The sequence below is a fragment of the Salvia splendens genome, chromosome 15 (assembly GCF_004379255.2).
Source record: "Salvia splendens isolate huo1 chromosome 15, SspV2, whole genome shotgun sequence".
In the NCBI taxonomy this organism is placed as follows: domain Eukaryota; kingdom Viridiplantae; phylum Streptophyta; class Magnoliopsida; order Lamiales; family Lamiaceae; genus Salvia; species Salvia splendens.
Window position 1 is genome coordinate 23,538,566 of NC_056046.1, and position 20,920 is coordinate 23,559,485.

At 44.9% G+C, this 20,920-nt stretch overlaps 1 protein-coding gene across 3 annotated transcripts; it reads left to right on the forward strand.

The window, feature by feature from the left end:
- The first annotated feature begins 611 nt into the window (after positions 1–611).
- On the forward strand, positions 612–16,842 carry LOC121767393 (probable serine/threonine-protein kinase PIX13). Of its 3 annotated transcripts, XM_042163656.1 has the most exons (6): positions 612–833; positions 1,042–1,200; positions 15,625–15,760; positions 15,838–15,980; positions 16,124–16,247; positions 16,331–16,841. In XM_042163656.1, the coding sequence occupies exons 2-6, from the start codon at positions 1,147–1,149 to the stop codon at positions 16,663–16,665; spliced, it is 792 nt and encodes a 263-aa protein (XP_042019590.1). In that variant the 5' UTR covers positions 612–833; positions 1,042–1,146; the 3' UTR covers positions 16,666–16,841. The 3 variants fall into 3 exon arrangements, with proteins under 3 accessions (XP_042019590.1, XP_042019591.1, XP_042019588.1); XM_042163657.1 differs by lacking the exons at positions 612–833; positions 1,042–1,200 and adding an exon at positions 14,553–14,605; XM_042163654.1 differs by lacking the exons at positions 612–833; positions 1,042–1,200 and adding an exon at positions 15,040–15,413 and having other exon boundaries at positions 16,331–16,842.
- The last annotated feature ends 4,078 nt before the right edge of the window (positions 16,843–20,920 follow it).

Sequence of the window (20,920 nt, forward strand, 5' to 3'; positions counted from 1 at the left end):
ACCCTGAGATGGGTTCAGGTGATGGGACACCATTGCTAATGCAATTAGTAAACGAACTTGGCGCGTAAAAAATACTATACATGCTTAAAAAGATCATGCAGATATTCAGAAATACCATACATACTTAAAAAGGTCATGGAGATATTCATTCGACTCATATAAACAACATCGAAATTTCATAGCAATTGATTATAAAAGTCCAACACTAATTTCCATCCACACCCTTTTGCATCTTGTAATCGTTCATGTACCTCTAATATAATTTATTATAATAAAATTCTCAAATATGTACTTGTATTGTCCAGATAGTTCACTCCATTATCATTAGTTGAAACTAATTCTGATAGACAAAATAAATTAATAACAAAAAAAGAGACTGTTTTTAATGGAAAGAAAAATTTCACACGAATCCATCCCTCAGCGCAGGCCGGCAGCGTAAAAGATATATTGGCGCGTACAAAAATAGTGTATATGCTTTAAAAGGTCATCGAGAAATTCCTTATATATTCATGCACGACTCATAGAAACATCATCGACATTTCCTAGCAATTGATTTCAAAAGTCCAACACTAATTTCCATCCACACCCTTTTCCAATTTTATATATATATATATACATAAAAATATCATCTTTATTCCAAAATCTGTAATTCCTTCAACCAAATTTCATTCTTTAAAGTCAAATTCTGAGGGAGAAGGAATTGCTTAGTCTTTGAAGTATTGTGGGAGTTGGGAGTCAAGTTATTCAAATGGGAAATTGCTTTGGATCTCAGCCAGCTGCGGATCCTATCCCTTTTCCTGCTATTAATAATTCCAGTGGACCATCCACTCAAGGTTTTATGCTCGTTACTCTTTATGGGCTTTTGAGAAATTTGCTGGAAGCCTTCAATTTTGGGTGAAAGATGGGAAAAATGGAAACTTTGCTACTTTTCTTGATTTCCTGATTTGTTTTTTTGGGATCTATTTTTGTTTAGTATACAAATGAATTGCTGCTCTTGATTTAGAAATAGTGGGGTTGACTTTGAGATATTTGTGATTGTAGCTACTTCGGTTAATCATAGCAATGGCGGAACCACAGACAGCAGCAGAGGGTTTAGCCAGATTTCGAATGGTGTGTGATGAATCCGCGAATTTCTGATGGTGATGAATGCAGGAAAATACAGATCACGACACAGAGATTTACGTGGTTCGATTTACTGAGGTAAATCTACGTCCACGGGAAGAAAAGAGGGCAGAGTTGTATTGCTTGATCTGTTTTCTACAGCTTACAATACAGACTTGCTATATGATCTTTTATCTCTAGAGAGCTTTTTTAGAACTTTCTTTATCTATCTGATCTAGGTTCTATTTATATATTGAACCAAGATCGTGGCATGCAGCACCATTTACTAGGTAGTGGATGTCGTGGAGATCGTGGCGATCTTGCATGGGTCCACTATCCTGCATGAGTTAATGACTGCTTGACACCACTAAATAGATCGTGGGTGTAGTGGAGGTGGAAATCCTGCATGAGTCCACTATCTCCTAGTTCGGTCGAATACTGAGACCGAACTGCTGAATTATTGCCGAGCAGCTTTTGCCGATCTGAGAGTAGAGCTTGATGCCGACCTGAGAGCAGAGTTTGATTGGTTGGCTTTTACCGAGCTGTAGGCTGGGGCCGAACTCTTTGGTTGTGCCGAACTGATACTCTTTCTTGGGCTTTAGGCTGATGGGCTTTACTGCTGTTGGGCTTGTTTAGTACGTACTCCATCACTACCCCCCCGAAAAGCGAAGTGAATCACTTCGGCATTCTGGATAAAGGTACGGGGTAAGTTGATGTTTGTCCTCGGTCTTATGAAGTGAACTCTTCTTTGACCGGACTTGGTTTGTGTCCTAATTTGGCGAGTTTTATCGCTCGGATCGGACTTTCCGTTGTCCTAATTCGGCGAGTTTTATCGCGTGGATCGGACTTTCCCTTGTCCTAATTCAGGCAAGTTTTATCGCGTGAATCGGACTTTTGTTGCAGTTCGTTTCAGACGAAGTGCTTGATTCTTAAGCTGAATTGTGGTCTTGTATCCTCTTTAGAAGCTTGGACTTCACAATCGTTGGCTTATTGCAGTTCGTTTCAGACGAACTGCTTGTTTAAGCTGAATTGTGGTCTTGTATCTTCTTTAGAAGCTTTGACTCACAATCGTTGGCTTGTATATGTTCTATGAAGGGGATCAGCCTTCGAAGAACAAGATACCTCAGTAACATTTGTAAGAGACGACACGCACAGAGACAGACAAAACACACAGACAAAACGCACAGAGACAAACAAAGACCAAGCAAACCAAAGAAAGCACATTGACCGAACAGGACTCAAGACTGACTGACCGGACTGTCTCTTACAAATGGAACTTCTTGAGGTTGGAAATGTGCCAAGTTCGGGGTACCTGTTCTCCTGACATGTGAGCCAATTTGTAAGACCCTTTGCCGAGGACTTCTGACACCCGATACGGACCTTCCCATGTGGGTTCGAGCTTGCCCAGCTTTTCTGCTCGGCTTACTTCGTTGTTTCTCAAGACGAGATCTCCCACTTGAAATTGCAGCTTCTTCACCCTTTGGTTGTAATACCGGGCTACTTGCTCCTTGTACTTGGCTGCTTTTATGCATGCCAATTCTCTTCTTTCTTCGGCAAGATCTAGCTCGGCTCTCAGTCCGTCGTCATTCATTTCTGCTGAGAAATTTAGAGTTCGGGGACTGGGTATGCCGATCTCCACCGGAATCACGGCTTCAGTGCCGTACACAAGACTGTACGGAGTTTCACCGTTGGAGGTTGTGGGTGTAGTTCGGTAGGACCATAGGACTTGAGGGAGATTTTCTACCCATTGTCCTTTGGCTTGTTCTAATCGAGCTTTTAACCCTTTCACCAGGATACGATTTGTTACCTCCGTTTGTCCGTTTGCTTGTGGATGAGAGACCGAAGTGAACCGCTGTTGAATATTCAGCTCTTGGCACCAATTCTTGAACGTCTTGTCGGTGAACTGAGTCCCGTTATCCGAGATGAGGATGTGGGGTATGCCAAATCGGCACACTATGTTCTTCCAGACGAAGTCCAATGCCTTTGAGCTCGTTATCGCAGCTAATGGTTCAGCCTCCACCCACTTCGTGAAGTAGTCCACGGCAACGATAAGGAATTTCATTTGCCGAGGAGCTTGAGGAAGTGGTCCCACTATGTCTATGCCCCATTGCATGAAAGGCCAAGGGCTTTGCATAGTGTATAGATCGGTCTGCGGCATCCTTGGGACATTTGCATGAATTTGGCACTTCGTACACTTCTTGACGAGCTGCACTGCCTCTTGTACCATGGTTGGCCAATAATATCCCCATCTCAGAACTTTTTTAGCTAAAGCTCTGGCTCCGATGTGGCTACCGCACGATCCTTCATGAACTTCTCTGAGGATGTAGTCCGTCTCTTCTGGTCCTACGCACCGCAATAACGGCTGGAGGTAAGACTTTCTAAAGAGGACTCCTTCATGAAGTTCGTACCGAAGTGCTCGGCACGTGATCTTCCGAGCTTCTCTCTTATCCTCGGGCAATTGTCCTTGATCCAGATACTGCAAGATCGGCGTCATCCAGTTCGGCGAGCTGGATACTGAATGTACCTCGGCTTCATCAATGCTTCGATGCATTAATTCTTCCGCCTTTGAGCCCGGAGCTGAGGCCAACTTACTTAAGGTATCTGCTCGGCTATTTTCCGTTCTGGGAATGCGGATTATCCGAAAATAGGAGAAACTTCGGCTGATGCTTTGCGCTTTGTCCAAATACTTCTTCATTCTCTCGTCACGAGCTTCACTTGTACCCAACATGTGATTTACTATGACTTGTGAATCACAATGGACTTTGAGAGATTTGACGAGCAGACTTTGCGCTAACTGGAGTCCGGCCAGGAGGGCTTCGTACTCGGCTTCATTATTAGTAGTGGGGAATAGGAACCGAAGTGAGTAGGTTACCTCGTGTCCGTCGGGAGCGACAAGTAAAATACCAGCTCCACTTCCCATCTTGTTTGAAGCTCCATCTACGAATCCGCTCCAGCAGTCCGGCGGCTCTACTTCGGATTCCAAGGGCTGTGCTAGTTCGGCATTGGCAGAATTCTTCTGTTCGGCAATAACAGGAATCGCTTGATCGTTCTTTGCTTCTGCAAGAAAATCTGCCAAGGCTTGTCCCTTGATGGCTTTCCGAGGTAGATATTCAATTGTGTGCTCTCCCAACTCTATAGCCCACTTGGCGATTCTGCCTGATGCTTCTGGTTTGGTCAACACTTGCCGAAGTGGCAGATCAGTTAAGACGCATACCTTGTGAGCATAGAAGTATGGCCGCAGTCTCCTTGCTGCATTTACTAATGCCAGAGCAATCTTTTCCAGAGGTTGATACCTGGTTTCTGGACCTCTTAATGCTCGGCTTGTAAAATAGATGGGAAGCTGCTTTAGGCCTTCTTCTCGTACAAGCACCGCGCTGATGGTTTGATCCGATGCCGCTAAGTATAAGAATATTACTTCGGCTTCGGTTGGAGCAGAGAGAATAGGAAGCTCGGCTAGATAACTTTTGAGCTCGTCAAAGGCCTTTTTCTGCTCGGCTCCCCACTCGAACTTTGGTGCCTTTTTTAACACTTTGAAGAACGGCAGTTGCTTTTCGGCTGCTTGGGAAAGGAATCTATTCAATGCGGCTAGACATCCAGTTAGTCTTTGCACATCGTGTATGGACTTCGGCATCGCCATGTTCTGAATAACTTGAACTTTTGAGGGATTTGCCTTGAGTCCGTCCTTTGAAACCCAACAACCCAGAAATTTTCCCGAATCTACCAAAAAGGTACATTTTTGGGGGTTGAGTTTGAGGTTGGCTTTTCGGAGCACGTCGAGAGTGGATTTGAGGTTGTCTTCGTACTCCGAAGTGCTTTTGCTTTTGACAACTATGTCGTCGACATACACTTCAACCTGTTTTCCGATTAGGTGCCGAAAAAGCTTGTCTACCATCCTTTGATAAGTGGCTCCGGCATTCTTTAAACCGAATGACATCTTTTTATAAGCGAAAATGCCGAAATCGGTAATGAAAGCTGTTTTCGGAGCGTCACTCTCATCCATCAACACTTGGTGATATCCTTTGTATAAATCAAGAAAACAGAAAATTTCGAAGCCAATCAAAGCTTCTACTTTTTTATCTATATTCGGAAGGGGATAGCAATCTTTAGGACAGTGCTTGTTTAGATCGGTAAAATCTATGCACATCCGCCATCCTCCTTCTTTTTTCTTGATCATCACAGGATTGGCCACCCAAGAAGGATATTTCACCTCGAATAGTACATCCGCTTTTAGTAATTGGCGGACTTCGTCATGGATGACTTGGCTTCTTTCTGCCGCAAAGAGTCTTTGCTTCTGTTTTACTGGCCGGATTGAAGGATCAATATTTAACCGATGAGTGATTACCTCGGGGGGCACTCCGGTCATGTCCAACGGAGACCATGCAAAGACATCTTTGTACTCCTTGAGGAGCTGAATGGTCTTTTCCCGTAGTAGAGGCGTTCCTGCGAAGCCGATCTTGACCGTTCTGGATGGATCATCTTCGTATAACTGAACGGTCATTGAGTTCGGCTCTGAAGTGACTTCGGTCATCTCGCTTGCCTCTGACTCCGGTTGCTGTGATTGCTATGCTTGATGGTGCCGAACTGATTGCTCGGCACTTTTAAGCGCAATCTGCAGACATTCTTTTGCTCTCTTTTGATCACCTCGGATGACCGCTATCCCACCTTTAGTGGGGATCTTGATGGTGAGGTGATAAGTAGAGCAAACGGCCCGAACTGTGTTGAGCCAGTCTCTCCCCAGGATGATGTTGTACGGGGACCGAGCTTTCACCACAAAGAACTCGATCATCGTATTGGAGCTTGTAGGCGCTTTTCCCACCGTGATCGGAAGGCTGATAATACCTTCAGGGCGGGTGTCCTCCTGGGCGAAACTTTTCAGAGGAAGTGGAGCCGGACTGAGCCGAGCTGGATCCACTTCCATTTTATCGAAACATTCTTTAAAAAGAATGCTGACTGACGCTCCTGTATCCACAAATACTCTGTGGATCAGTTTGTTTGCCACTCCGGCTTGAATGACAATAGCGTCTTGGTGAGGAGAGATGGCTGGGACGGGATCGGCATTTGAAAATGTAATCACTTCGTCTTTCTTCAGCCTTTTATGTGTTGGCTCCTCTTGATTGGAACCTCTGCGTTCTGCTTTTAGGGACGACTTAGTCTTCCCGGCAGGGAGAGCATCAATAGTCTGGATTACTCCATCATATTGCGGCTCGTCGTCGTCTTCGGGATCCTCATGCCTTTTCGGATCCTGAGGATTGCAGTTCGCACCTCTCTGCCTTTTGTTCTTTTTCGGCTGCTTGCTTTGGTATTTTTTTAACGTTCCTGTTTTCACAAGAACATCAATACCTGCAGCCAAATTTCGGCACTCCTCGGTATCGTGACCGTGGGCTTGATGGAAGGAGCAATATTGATCCTGTGGTCGCCGCGCGGCTGATTTCGTCATCCGCTTTGGTTTTTCGAACATATCGGAATGTAGTTCGAAAATTTCCGCTCTTGACTTGTTTAATGGTACGAACTGAGCGGGCGGCTTCTCAGGATTGAGGCGTGGCCCCAATCTGCCTTGTACCGGTGCCCTTTGAATTCTTTCAAAAGGAGTTCGGCGAGGAAGCACCTGGCCGCTTTGATCGGGCTTCTTTTTCTCTTCTCGGGATAAGCTGTCTAAAGACCGTTTTCGACGGTCTGCCTCATCCGCACGGGAAAACTGGTCCGCAATGTCCCACATTTCTTGAGCTGTTTGCGGACCGCACTCCACGAGCTTTCTGTAGAGAGCTCCGGGCAGGATTCCATTTTGGAATGCCGAAATAACAAGTAGATCGTTGAGATCATCTACTTGTAGGCATTCCTTGTGGAATCTCGTCATGAAGTCGCTGATCTTTTCGTCGCGACCTTGACGTATAGAAAGCAGCTGAGCCGAAGTGATCCGGGCTTCTGCTTTCTGAAAGAACCTCCTGTGGAAAGCATCCATTAGATCTCGGTAAGATCTAATGCTGCCTTGGGGGAGGCTATCGAACCACCTTCTCGCGTTCCCGATAAGCAGCTCGGGGAACAGCTTGCACATATGGACCTCATTGAGACCCTCGTTCGCCATGTTATACTGATAGCGTCCCAGGAAGTCATGAGGATCCACCAAAACGTCATAAGTCATTGACGGTGTCCGGTAGTTCCGCGGCAAAGGAGTTCGGGTGATATCGTCCGAGAACGGAGTCTTTAATGCTCCGTACATGGCGAACCCGACATCTCTTCGGTACGGAGGAGATGGAGTTCTCCTGTGGTTCCGGTACCGAGGAGGAACAGGAATATGTCGGGGTTGAGGATTCTTTCTCCTGGAAGACACGTCACTACTGCGGTAGTGACTTTCATGTCTGGATGAGGAGGGAGAATTCGCCGTTGTCTTCTCCGGCTGTTGGCTCTTCTGCAGGAAGGTTAAGAACTCATCCTGCTTCTCAGCCAAGAACAGCTTGACAGCTTCATTTAAATCGGGCTGCTGGGAAGACTCGGTGCGATCTCTCCTGGAGTGGCTTGTTCCTTCTTCGTGAGAACCGGAGGTAGATGTCTCCCGAGGCCGTTTTTCAGACCTGCGAGCTGGACTAGCTTCCTCACGGTTATCACGAACGGTATTACGGGTAGTATGTGATCTGGTATGCATTTTTTTGGGGTGGAAAAAGGGTCAAAAATTCGCTTTATCACAAATTTGGTTCTCTGTTTCCCACAGACGGCGCCAGTGATGAATCCGCGAATTTCTGATGGTGATGAATGCAGGAAAATACAGATCACGACACAGAGATTTACGTGGTTCGATTTACTGAGGTAAATCTACGTCCACGGGAAGAAAAGAGGGCAGAGTTGTATTGCTTGATCTGTTTTCTACAGCTTACAATACAGACTTGCTATATGATCTTTTATCTCTAGAGAGCTTTTTTAGAACTTTCTTTATCTATCTGATCTAGGTTCTATTTATATATTGAACCAAGATCGTGGCATGCAGCACCATTTACTAGGTAGTGGATGTCGTGGAGATCGTGGCGATCTTGCATGGGTCCACTATCCTGCATGAGTTAATGACTGCTTGACACCACTAAATAGATCGTGGGTGTAGTGGAGGTGGAAATCCTGCATGAGTCCACTATCTCCTAGTTCGGTCGAATACTGAGACCGAACTGCTGAATTATTGCCGAGCAGCTTTTGCCGATCTGAGAGTAGAGCTTGATGCCGACCTGAGAGCAGAGTTTGATTGGTTGGCTTTTACCGAGCTGTAGGCTGGGGCCGAACTCTTTGGTTGTGCCGAACTGATACTCTTTCTTGGGCTTTAGGCTGATGGGCTTTACTGCTGTTGGGCTTGTTTAGTACGTACTCCATCACTACCCCCCCCGAAAAGCGAAGTGAATCACTTCGGCATTCTGGATAAAGGTACGGGGTAAGTTGATGTTTGTCCTCGGTCTTATGAAGTGAACTCTTCTTTGACCGGACTTGGTTTGTGTCCTAATTTGGCGAGTTTTATCGCTCGGATCGGACTTTCCGTTGTCCTAATTCGGCGAGTTTTATCGCGTGGATCGGACTTTCCCTTGTCCTAATTCAGGCAAGTTTTATCGCGTGAATCGGACTTTTGTTGCAGTTCGTTTCAGACGAAGTGCTTGATTCTTAAGCTGAATTGTGGTCTTGTATCCTCTTTAGAAGCTTGGACTTCACAATCGTTGGCTTATTGCAGTTCGTTTCAGACGAACTGCTTGTTTAAGCTGAATTGTGGTCTTGTATCTTCTTTAGAAGCTTTGACTCACAATCGTTGGCTTGTATATGTTCTATGAAGGGGATCAGCCTTCGAAGAACAAGATACCTCAGTAACATTTGTAAGAGACGACACGCACAGAGACAGACAAAACACACAGACAAAACGCACAGAGACAAACAAAGACCAAGCAAACCAAAGAAAGCACATTGACCGAACAGGACTCAAGACTGACTGACCGGACTGTCTCTTACAAATGGAACTTCTTGAGGTTGGAAATGTGCCAAGTTCGGGGTACCTGTTCTCCTGACATGTGAGCCAATTTGTAAGACCCTTTGCCGAGGACTTCTGACACCCGATACGGACCTTCCCATGTGGGTTCGAGCTTGCCCAGCTTTTCTGCTCGGCTTACTTCGTTGTTTCTCAAGACGAGATCTCCCACTTGAAATTGCAGCTTCTTCACCCTTTGGTTGTAATACCGGGCTACTTGCTCCTTGTACTTGGCTGCTTTTATGCATGCCAATTCTCTTCTTTCTTCGGCAAGATCTAGCTCGGCTCTCAGTCCGTCGTCATTCATTTCTGCTGAGAAATTTAGAGTTCGGGGACTGGGTATGCCGATCTCCACCGGAATCACGGCTTCAGTGCCGTACACAAGACTGTACGGAGTTTCACCGTTGGAGGTTGTGGGTGTAGTTCGGTAGGACCATAGGACTTGAGGGAGATTTTCTACCCATTGTCCTTTGGCTTGTTCTAATCGAGCTTTTAACCCTTTCACCAGGATACGATTTGTTACCTCCGTTTGTCCGTTTGCTTGTGGATGAGAGACCGAAGTGAACCGCTGTTGAATATTCAGCTCTTGGCACCAATTCTTGAACGTCTTGTCGGTGAACTGAGTCCCGTTATCCGAGATGAGGATGTGGGGTATGCCAAATCGGCACACTATGTTCTTCCAGACGAAGTCCAATGCCTTTGAGCTCGTTATCGCAGCTAATGGTTCAGCCTCCACCCACTTCGTGAAGTAGTCCACGGCAACGATAAGGAATTTCATTTGCCGAGGAGCTTGAGGAAGTGGTCCCACTATGTCTATGCCCCATTGCATGAAAGGCCAAGGGCTTTGCATAGTGTATAGATCGGTCTGCGGCATCCTTGGGACATTTGCATGAATTTGGCACTTCGTACACTTCTTGACGAGCTGCACTGCCTCTTGTACCATGGTTGGCCAATAATATCCCCATCTCAGAACTTTTTTAGCTAAAGCTCTGGCTCCGATGTGGCTACCGCACGATCCTTCATGAACTTCTCTGAGGATGTAGTCCGTCTCTTCTGGTCCTACGCACCGCAATAACGGCTGGAGGTAAGACTTTCTAAAGAGGACTCCTTCATGAAGTTCGTACCGAAGTGCTCGGCACGTGATCTTCCGAGCTTCTCTCTTATCCTCGGGCAATTGTCCTTGATCCAGATACTGCAAGATCGGCGTCATCCAGTTCGGCGAGCTGGATACTGAATGTACCTCGGCTTCATCAATGCTTCGATGCATTAATTCTTCCGCCTTTGAGCCCGGAGCTGAGGCCAACTTACTTAAGGTATCTGCTCGGCTATTTTCCGTTCTGGGAATGCGGATTATCCGAAAATAGGAGAAACTTCGGCTGATGCTTTGCGCTTTGTCCAAATACTTCTTCATTCTCTCGTCACGAGCTTCACTTGTACCCAACATGTGATTTACTATGACTTGTGAATCACAATGGACTTTGAGAGATTTGACGAGCAGACTTTGCGCTAACTGGAGTCCGGCCAGGAGGGCTTCGTACTCGGCTTCATTATTAGTAGTGGGGAATAGGAACCGAAGTGAGTAGGTTACCTCGTGTCCGTCGGGAGCGACAAGTAAAATACCAGCTCCACTTCCCATCTTGTTTGAAGCTCCATCTACGAATCCGCTCCAGCAGTCCGGCGGCTCTACTTCGGATTCCAAGGGCTGTGCTAGTTCGGCATTGGCAGAATTCTTCTGTTCGGCAATAACAGGAATCGCTTGATCGTTCTTTGCTTCTGCAAGAAAATCTGCCAAGGCTTGTCCCTTGATGGCTTTCCGAGGTAGATATTCAATTGTGTGCTCTCCCAACTCTATAGCCCACTTGGCGATTCTGCCTGATGCTTCTGGTTTGGTCAACACTTGCCGAAGTGGCAGATCAGTTAAGACGCATACCTTGTGAGCATAGAAGTATGGCCGCAGTCTCCTTGCTGCATTTACTAATGCCAGAGCAATCTTTTCCAGAGGTTGATACCTGGTTTCTGGACCTCTTAATGCTCGGCTTGTAAAATAGATGGGAAGCTGCTTTAGGCCTTCTTCTCGTACAAGCACCGCGCTGATGGTTTGATCCGATGCCGCTAAGTATAAGAATATTACTTCGGCTTCGGTTGGAGCAGAGAGAATAGGAAGCTCGGCTAGATAACTTTTGAGCTCGTCAAAGGCCTTTTTCTGCTCGGCTCCCCACTCGAACTTTGGTGCCTTTTTTAACACTTTGAAGAACGGCAGTTGCTTTTCGGCTGCTTGGGAAAGGAATCTATTCAATGCGGCTAGACATCCAGTTAGTCTTTGCACATCGTGTATGGACTTCGGCATCGCCATGTTCTGAATAACTTGAACTTTTGAGGGATTTGCCTTGAGTCCGTCCTTTGAAACCCAACAACCCAGAAATTTTCCCGAATCTACCAAAAAGGTACATTTTTGGGGGTTGAGTTTGAGGTTGGCTTTTCGGAGCACGTCGAGAGTGGATTTGAGGTTGTCTTCGTACTCCGAAGTGCTTTTGCTTTTGACAACTATGTCGTCGACATACACTTCAACCTGTTTTCCGATTAGGTGCCGAAAAAGCTTGTCTACCATCCTTTGATAAGTGGCTCCGGCATTCTTTAAACCGAATGACATCTTTTTATAAGCGAAAATGCCGAAATCGGTAATGAAAGCTGTTTTCGGAGCGTCACTCTCATCCATCAACACTTGGTGATATCCTTTGTATAAATCAAGAAAACAGAAAATTTCGAAGCCAATCAAAGCTTCTACTTTTTTATCTATATTCGGAAGGGGATAGCAATCTTTAGGACAGTGCTTGTTTAGATCGGTAAAATCTATGCACATCCGCCATCCTCCTTCTTTTTTCTTGATCATCACAGGATTGACCACCCAAGAAGGATATTTCACCTCGAATAGTACATCCGCTTTTAGTAATTGGCGGACTTCGTCATGGATGACTTGGCTTCTTTCTGCCGCAAAGAGTCTTTGCTTCTGTTTTACTGGCCGGATTGAAGGATCAATATTTAACCGATGAGTGATTACCTCGGGGGGCACTCCGGTCATGTCCAACGGAGACCATGCAAAGACATCTTTGTACTCCTTGAGGAGCTGAATGGTCTTTTCCCGGAGTAGAGGCGTTCCTGCGAAGCCGATCTTGACCGTTCTGGATGGATCATCTTCGTATAACTGAACGGTCATTGAGTTCGGCTCTGAAGTGACTTCGGTCATCTCGCTTGCCTCTGACTCCGGTTGCTGTGATTGCTATGCTTGATGGTGCCGAACTGATTGCTCGGCACTTTTAAGCGCAATCTGCAGACATTCTTTTGCTCTCTTTTGATCACCTCGGATGACCGCTATCCCACCTTTAGTGGGGATCTTGATGGTGAGGTGATAAGTAGAGCAAACGGCCCGAACTGTGTTGAGCCAGTCTCTCCCCAGGATGATGTTGTACGGGGACCGAGCTTTCACCACAAAGAACTCGATCATCGTATTGGAGCTTGTAGGCGCTTTTCCCACCGTGATCGGAAGGCTGATAATACCTTCAGGGCGGGTGTCCTCCTGGGCGAAACTTTTCAGAGGAAGTGGAGCCGGACTGAGCCGAGCTGGATCCACTTCCATTTTATCGAAACATTCTTTAAAAAGAATGCTGACTGACGCTCCTGTATCCACAAATACTCTGTGGATCAGTTTGTTTGCCACTCCGGCTTGAATGACAATAGCGTCTTGGTGAGGAGAGATGGCTGGGACGGGATCGGCATTTGAAAATGTAATCACTTCGTCTTTCTTCAGCCTTTTATGTGTTGGCTCCTCTTGATTGGAACCTCTGCGTTCTGCTTTTAGGGACGACTTAGTCTTTTCGGCAGGGAGAGCATCAATAGTCTGGATTACTCCATCATATTGCGGCTCGTCGTCGTCTTCGGGATCCTCATGCCTTTTCGGATCCTGAGGATTGCAGTTCGCACCTCTCTGCCTTTTGTTCTTTTTCGGCTGCTTGCTTTGGTATTTTTTTAACGTTCCTGTTTTCACAAGAACATCAATACCTGCAGCCAAATTTCGGCACTCCTCGGTATCGTGACCGTGGGCTTGATGGAAGGAGCAATATTGATCCTGTGGTCGCCGCGCGGCTGATTTCGTCATCCGCTTTGGTTTTTCAAACATATCGGAATGTAGTTCGAAAATTTCCGCTCTTGACTTGTTTAATGGTACGAACTGAGCGGGCGGCTTCTCAGGATTGAGGCGTGGCCCCAATCTGCCTTGTACCGGTGCCCTTTGAATTCTTTCAAAAGGAGTTCGGCGAGGAAGCACCTGGCCGCTTTGATCGGGCTTATTTTTCTCTTCTCGGGATAAGCTGTCTAAAGACCGTTTTCGACGGTCTGCCTCATCCGCACGGGAAAACTGGTCCGCAATGTCCCACATTTCTTGAGCTGTTTGCGGACCGCACTCCACGAGCTTTCTGTAGAGAGCTCCGGGCAGGATTCCATTTTGGAATGCCGAAATAACAAGTAGATCGTTGAGATCATCTACTTGTAGGCATTCCTTGTGGAATCTCGTCATGAAGTCGCTGATCTTTTCGTCGCGACCTTGACGTATAGAAAGCAGCTGAGCCGAAGTGATCCGGGCTTCTGCTTTCTGAAAGAACCTCCTGTGGAAAGCATCCATTAGATCTCGGTAAGATCTAATGCTGCCTTGGGAGAGGCTATCGAACCACCTTCTCGCGTTCCCGATAAGCAGCTCGGGGAACAGCTTGCACATATGGACCTCATTGAGACCCTGGTTCGCCATGTTATACTGATAGCGTCCCAGGAAGTCATGAGGATCCACCAACCCGTCATAAGTCATTGACGGTGTCCGGTAGTTCCGCGGCAAAGGAGTTCGGGTGATATCGTCCGAGAACGGAGTCTTTAATGCTCCGTACATGGCGAACCCGACATCTCTTCGGTACGGAGGAGATGGAGTTCTCCTGTGGTTCCGGTACCGAGGAGGAACAGGAACATGTCGGGGTTGAGGATTCTTTCTCCTGGAAGACACGTCACTACTGCGGTAGTGACTTTCATGTCTGGATGAGGAGGGAGAATTCGCCGTTGTCTTCTCCGGCTGTTGGCTCTTCTGCAGGAAGGTTAAGAACTCATCCTGCTTCTCAGCCAAGAACAGCTTGACAGCTTCATTTAAATCGGGCTGCTGGGAAGACTCGGTGCGATCTCTCCTGGAGTGGCTTGTTCCTTCTTCGTGAGAACCGGAGGTAGATGTCTCCCGAGGCCGTTTTTCAGACCTGCGAGCTGGACTAGCTTCCTCACGGTTATCACGAACGGTATTACGGGTAGTATGTGATCTGGTATGCATTTTTTTGGGGTGGAAAAAGGGTCAAAAATTCGCTTTATCACAAATTTGGTTCTCTGTTTCCCACAGACGGCGCCAGTGATGAATCCGCGAATTTCTGATGGTGATGAATGCAGGAAAATACAGATCACGACACAGAGATTTACGTGGTTCGATTTACTGAGGTAAATCTACGTCCACGGGAAGAAAAGAGGGCAGAGTTGTATTGCTTGATCTGTTTTCTACAGCTTACAATACAGACTTGCTATATGATCTTTTATCTCTAGAGAGCTTTTTTAGAACTTTCTTTATCTATCTGATCTAGGTTCTATTTATATATTGAACCAAGATCGTGGCATGCAGCACCATTTACTAGGTAGTGGATGTCGTGGAGATCGTGGCGATCTTGCATGGGTCCACTATCCTGCATGAGTTAATGACTGCTTGACACCACTAAATAGATCGTGGGTGTAGTGGAGGTGGAAATCCTGCATGAGTCCACTATCTCCTAGTTCGGTCGAATACTGAGACCGAACTGCTGAATTATTGCCGAGCAGCTTTTGCCGATCTGAGAGTAGAGCTTGATGCCGACCTGAGAGCAGAGTTTGATTGGTTGGCTTTTACCGAGCTGTAGGCTGGGGCCGAACTCTTTGGTTGTGCCGAACTGATACTCTTTCTTGGGCTTTAGGCTGATGGGCTTTACTGCTGTTGGGCTTGTTTAGTACGTACTCCATCAGTGTGAGTGATGATGGAGGTGTTGTTATTGGAGAAATACTGCCTACTCCTATTGTCAAAGTGTATAGCTTTGATGATTTGAAGACTGCTACCAAGAATTTCAGGGGTGATATGATGTTGGGGGTGGGTGGTTTTGGGACAGTTTACAAGGGATTTGTGGATCAGCATACACTCCTCCCGTTGCGACAAGGGACGGGGATGAGCGTTGCCATCAAGAAGCTCAACCAGGAAAGCACTCAAGGCTTTGATGAATGGCAGGTAATGCAACTCAACTCCTCTTGTACATGGTTGGATTAGACTGTGTTGCTCTCATTAATCACATGATATAAGTATATAGTATGATTAATAAGAAAGGAATAATATTGACAAACTAGGCTTTGGCTTTTTATGTGATTTGTACATTTGATGATTCTGATCATGATTCATGTGTTTGCACTAAGGATATTCATGTGTTGATCTGAAAATGCAGGCAGAAGTGGACTTTCTAGGCAGGCTTTCACATCCTAACTTGGTGAAGCTTTTGGGATACTGTTTGGAGGATCCAGAGCTATTACTCGTTTACGAGTTTATGGAGAAGGGGAGCCTCGAGAACCATCTTTTCAGAAGTAAGAATACAGTTTGAAACTAAGAAAGTGAGGAAAGACTCTTCCATTTCAATATCTAGCTTTTTCTGGAATTGCAGGAAATGCTGCAAATGAGCCTTTATCTTGGAACATGCGGCTCAGAATAGCCATTGGAGCAGCAAGGGGCCTCGCCTTCTTGCACTCCTCTGAAAGGCAAGTCATCTACAGAGACTTCAAGGCGTCCAACATTCTGCTCAATGGCGTATGTTTCTCTGCGATTGTGCTTCAACTAGCCTGATTTTATTGCTAAGTTAAAAATATATGCTTGTTTAGAATGATAGAGCTTGCATCACATGACACTTGATTTCTTATGCATGTGGTGATGATTTGTGTTGGCGTTTGTAGATTTACAACCCAAAAATATCTGATTTCGGACTAGCAAAACTGGGGCCTGCAGGCGAGAATTCTCATGTAACGACTCGAATCATGGGCACACACGGCTACACTGCACCCGAGTACATTGCAACGGGTGAGTTGGCGTTTCATTTAGTTTGATTATAGTCATCACAATGTCAATGTGATATATACGTACATGACATATACCACCAACAGGGCATCTGTATGTAAAGAGTGATGTGTATGGCTTTGGCGTTGTGCTGCTCGAGATGATGACTGGGCTGAGGGCGCACGACACTAGACGGCCTACTGGGCAGCAGAGCCTGGTTGAGTGGTTGAAACCGGACCTCTCACATCGCCGGAGGCTCAAGGCACTAATGGATAGTCAGATGGAAGGGCAGTACTCGTCCAAGGCCTCGTTTGAGGCTGCAAAGCTCACACTTAGATGCTTGGAACCGGATCCCAGGAAGCGGCCCTCAATGGAGGAGGTCGTGGTGGAGTTAGAACGTATTGCAGCCATGAGTACTTCTCATCGGCCACCACCATTGTGATTGTTGGATGGTTGTTTGACAATCTGCATGTTTGCACCATTTTGAGTGTATAATATATAGTGTAGTGAATTTGTTTGTTAGAGAATTTTGTTTGTAAGCTTGTAAACACAAACATCAAAATTGAGATTTAAGGAAATGGATAAATATTCAAAATACAGGGAAAATTAATTATGGAAAAAAATATGGTCCCCCTCATGATCTAGAACTGCAAACGAAAACTTACTATAACATCATCACTGATTTCATTCCGATATATCACTCCCTTTATCCCAAAGTAAATACTACGCCCTCGTCCTCAAAGAATATGTACTTTGGGCTCCGTCCCTAAAGAATATGTACTTTGAGTTCATCACAAATTTTAATGTAAAATTGGTAAAGTAAGAGAGAGATAGAGAGAAAAAGTAATTAAAGTATTGTTAGTGGAAAATGAGTCTCATCTCATTAGAGAGAGAAGACTTTCCATTAGAAAGTGGATATTCTCGGACGGACTAAAAAAGAAACAGTGCATATTCTTATGGGATGAAGGGAGTATCACATTTTCATTTTTAGTTTATATATTTTCCATTTAAAAAAAATTCCCTCTCACGTCAATATATAAAAATATATTTTCTCCTTCCAATTAACACAAAACAATACTCCCTCGTCAATGATTAAAGGTCTCATATCTGACCATCACAAATTTTAAGAAATTGTTTGACTTTATAAAGTAAAGTGTGTAGAAAAAGTTAATGGAACGTGGACCTTACTTTTATATATTGGTTCTATAATAAAATCTAAGTAGAATGAGTTAGTGAAACTTCCACTTACCAAATATAGTAAAAGTGAAATGAGACATTTACTGACAAACGGGTGAAAAAGGAAAAAATAGAACATTTAATAGCTGACGGATAGAGTATCTCCTAAAATCTCATATCATCACTTAACTAAGAGACAATCGAGTGAAATTGACTAATTTTTATTAAATTCTTATGTTCACACCAATTTAGAAATAGTGGCATAATTATTAATGGTCGAGCCCGACAAATTGGACAAAGAAGGGCGACCAGGAGGCTACCCAAGCGGCAGTTCGAGTGGGAGCTTAGCTACGGCGGTTCCTGGACACTACAACGTCACCTTCCAAAGATTAGTTGATGAAATATTCAAAGAATAGAATGTTGGGATTAACCTTATACTCCGTCCGTCCCGTCCCCAGATAGTTTATCTCATTTTTCCATTTCGACCCGTCCCATATAGTTTGTTTCATTTCACTTTTTACCATTTCTGGTATTGGACCTCATATTCCATTAATTTATTCCTACTCACATTTTATTATAAAACTAATATATAAAAGTATGATTCACATTCCACTAACTTTTTCAATTCATTTTTCATTACATTTCTTAAAACTCGTGCCCGATCAAAATGAGACAAACTATCTGAGATGGAGGGAGTATCAGAAAGAATTCTGAGGAATAATCCTTAATTAAGGTTGAAATCGAAATTACATTGAACATATAAAATCTAACCATTTTGTGAATGGAAATACATAAAACAGAAAAACAACTTCATCTTCTCCAGTTTCATCTTTTATGCAATCCTCTCTCCCTCTCTCATAACTCAAATCTCTATAGTTTGATTGTAGCAAGGTTTGCATTGCGTCCATGTTAGATCGGCTATGGCTAAGTTGTTGATCAGAGCAACTATGGCCTCTGTGGATGTGGAATGCAATGCCCTCAAACAGATGGAACAAATTTCGCATTTGTGTTTCAATCTTGGATAATCAAATTGAATTATGAGAAGCATCATAGCAATTTCACAGATAATACTAGTGAAGCAAGTGTGTATACGTTCATATCAAAACAGCCATCACTCATCGGATAGCATGATCATAAATTGCTGGATGAATATATATTGGTTGAGTTGAGTACCATATTGCTGTTGGTATTCACGGGGATCTGCGATAAATCACGAAATAGATAATGAATGACGAACTAGAGTTATATAAGGAGATAAATAGATAGATACAGATGCAACCTGGTCGAGGAAAAGTTGGAATCATGCCAGCACGTATTGCGAGGTTACCAAACAGATATATATTAGTCTCTGCAATGTCACAGCAGCACTTATTTGATCCCTACCTGCTATTTCATCTCTGCGCTTAAATTTCAACAGTCAGTGAGGTGGACACATTTCAACTACACATGAACGATTCAGCATTTAGAGCATTGTGATAAATCAAAAGTGCCTGAAATGGGATAAAACTACTTTAAAACAAGAGTTTAAACAACTTTTAATATTTACAAAGAAGCCAACAGAAATATACTGAGGGTCTAACATCTTACATTCACAACCGGACGGGTAGCTAACTGATGAGAAAACTCAGAATTTAGCATCACATTTCTAATCCGAGGGTTGGAAGCAAGCACGCTCCTTAGCCTTGGGGTGAAGCCAAAGAACTAAGATCCATATAGGAGACAGATGAGTTTGATAACTTATCAAAAGTAAAGTAAAGAGAGAGAGAGCTAGCTTGTTGGGAAAAACTGGAATTACAAGAGCTAATACCGGGCGTAATACAACCCAAGAAGGAAGAACTAAAAACTGAAAATTACAATGAAATCGAAACTGTAAACTGGAAATAAAACTTAGCCGAGTCGAGGATGCCTCTTTTCGCAAGACGAGATACGCCCCGTAGTGCTCTCGGTTTAGCGTGTCGTCCCCAAAGATAAAACGGCTACGTCTCTGGTGAAGCAGCACCGCAATCAACAGAGCTCCGGCGAACTGGAAGAGGAGAGAGCAGAGCTTCGGGAAGAAAGACAATGCAGAGAGAGTATGATGCTTGTGAGTATGTGAATGTTATTCTGTTCGTTCTAATGCAAGGAATGACTAGCCTATTTATAGGCTTGGTCCACTGCGGGGGTCAACTCAGCCTTGATGGCTGTCATCATGGCTCATCATGGAGGGCATGTAACCGCTGTTACGAGTTTGAAAGCTGGAGTGGGCGACGTTGAATCTAGACGTTGTACACGCCCTAGTTCAACCGTCACATGTGGACTTCGTGACTTGATCAAGACACTGATCAAGCCATCGCTCAAGGCGCAGCAGGCCGAGTTGATCAGGCTGCTGATCAAGGCGCAACATGTCGAGTTGATCAGGCTACTGCCCAAAACTGAGGTGGTCCAAAACATTAAGTCTGGATCCAGGGACAAGCTTAAGAACCAAGCCCAAAGACCACCCAAAGACCAATTGCCAAGATCCAAGTCCAAGTCCAAGTCCAAGTCCAAGACCAAGACCAAGACCAAGGCCAAGGGCACGGGCGCAGGCGCGGGTGCGGGTGCGGCTCGGCTCGGCGCATGTGTGCGCGCGTGTGGGCTCTTTCACCCATCTTAGTCCACGATAATTACTAAGGGTAATTAGTCACTTAATAAATACACATTTAAAGATGTGTCTCATCTCCTATGTGGGATAATTAACACTAGTTAATTACTCTGTACACGCCCTAGTTCAACCGTCACATGTGGACTTCGTGACTTGATCAAGACACTGATCAAGCCATCGCTCAAGGAGCAGCAGGCCGAGTTGATCAGGCTCCTGATCAAGGCGCAGCATGTCGAGTTGATCAGGCTGCTGCCCAAAACTGAGGTGGTCCAAAACATTAAGTCTGGATCCAGGGACAAGCCTAAGAACCAAGCCCAAAGACCACCCAAAGACCAAGGCCAAGGCCACGGGCGCGGGTGCGGCTCGGCTCGGAGCATGTGTGCGCGCGTGTGGGCTCTTTCACCCATCTTAGTCCACGATAATTACTAAGTGTAATTAGTCACTTAATAAATACACATTTAAAGATGTGTCTCATCTCCTATGTGAGATAATTAACACTAGTTAATTACTCCCTACACTTTCAACTCATAGCTTTATCTACAATGTGACCAACTTTAATCCACTATTTCTCACTCACCGGGAATCGGATTTGAGAAAGTGAATATACTACGGTCATCTACGCGGAACGTAGATCGACGCTATATCATTTAATTCTCTAAAATTAAATGTCTCGTCACATTTATTATTGGTCAAACTTTATTGACCGGACATCTTAAAATCAAGATTCCAACATAGCTAACCTGAATCAGAAATCGAGGATTACGTAACATGTGTTGGATCGCTTCGTCAACCATGGGGTCTTCCGGAAACCCACTAGAATTTGTAATAGCTAGTATAGACGCTGGCAAACCCTCAAGATCAAGTACACCAGCCGTTCTTCCAACTGCAAATTGCATTTAAA

Excerpts from the sequence above, each read along its gene's own strand:
- LOC121767393 (XM_042163654.1), top strand. The coding sequence starts at position 15,267 with ATGATGTTGGGGGTGGGTGGTTTTGGGACAGTTTACAAGGGATTTGTG. Across the intron at positions 15,761-15,837 it reads CGAGAACCATCTTTTCAGAA|GAAATGCTGCAAATGAGCCT; the intron begins GTAAGAATACAG and ends CTGGAATTGCAG. Across the intron at positions 16,248-16,330 it reads ACCCGAGTACATTGCAACGG|GGCATCTGTATGTAAAGAGT; the intron begins GTGAGTTGGCGT and ends TACCACCAACAG.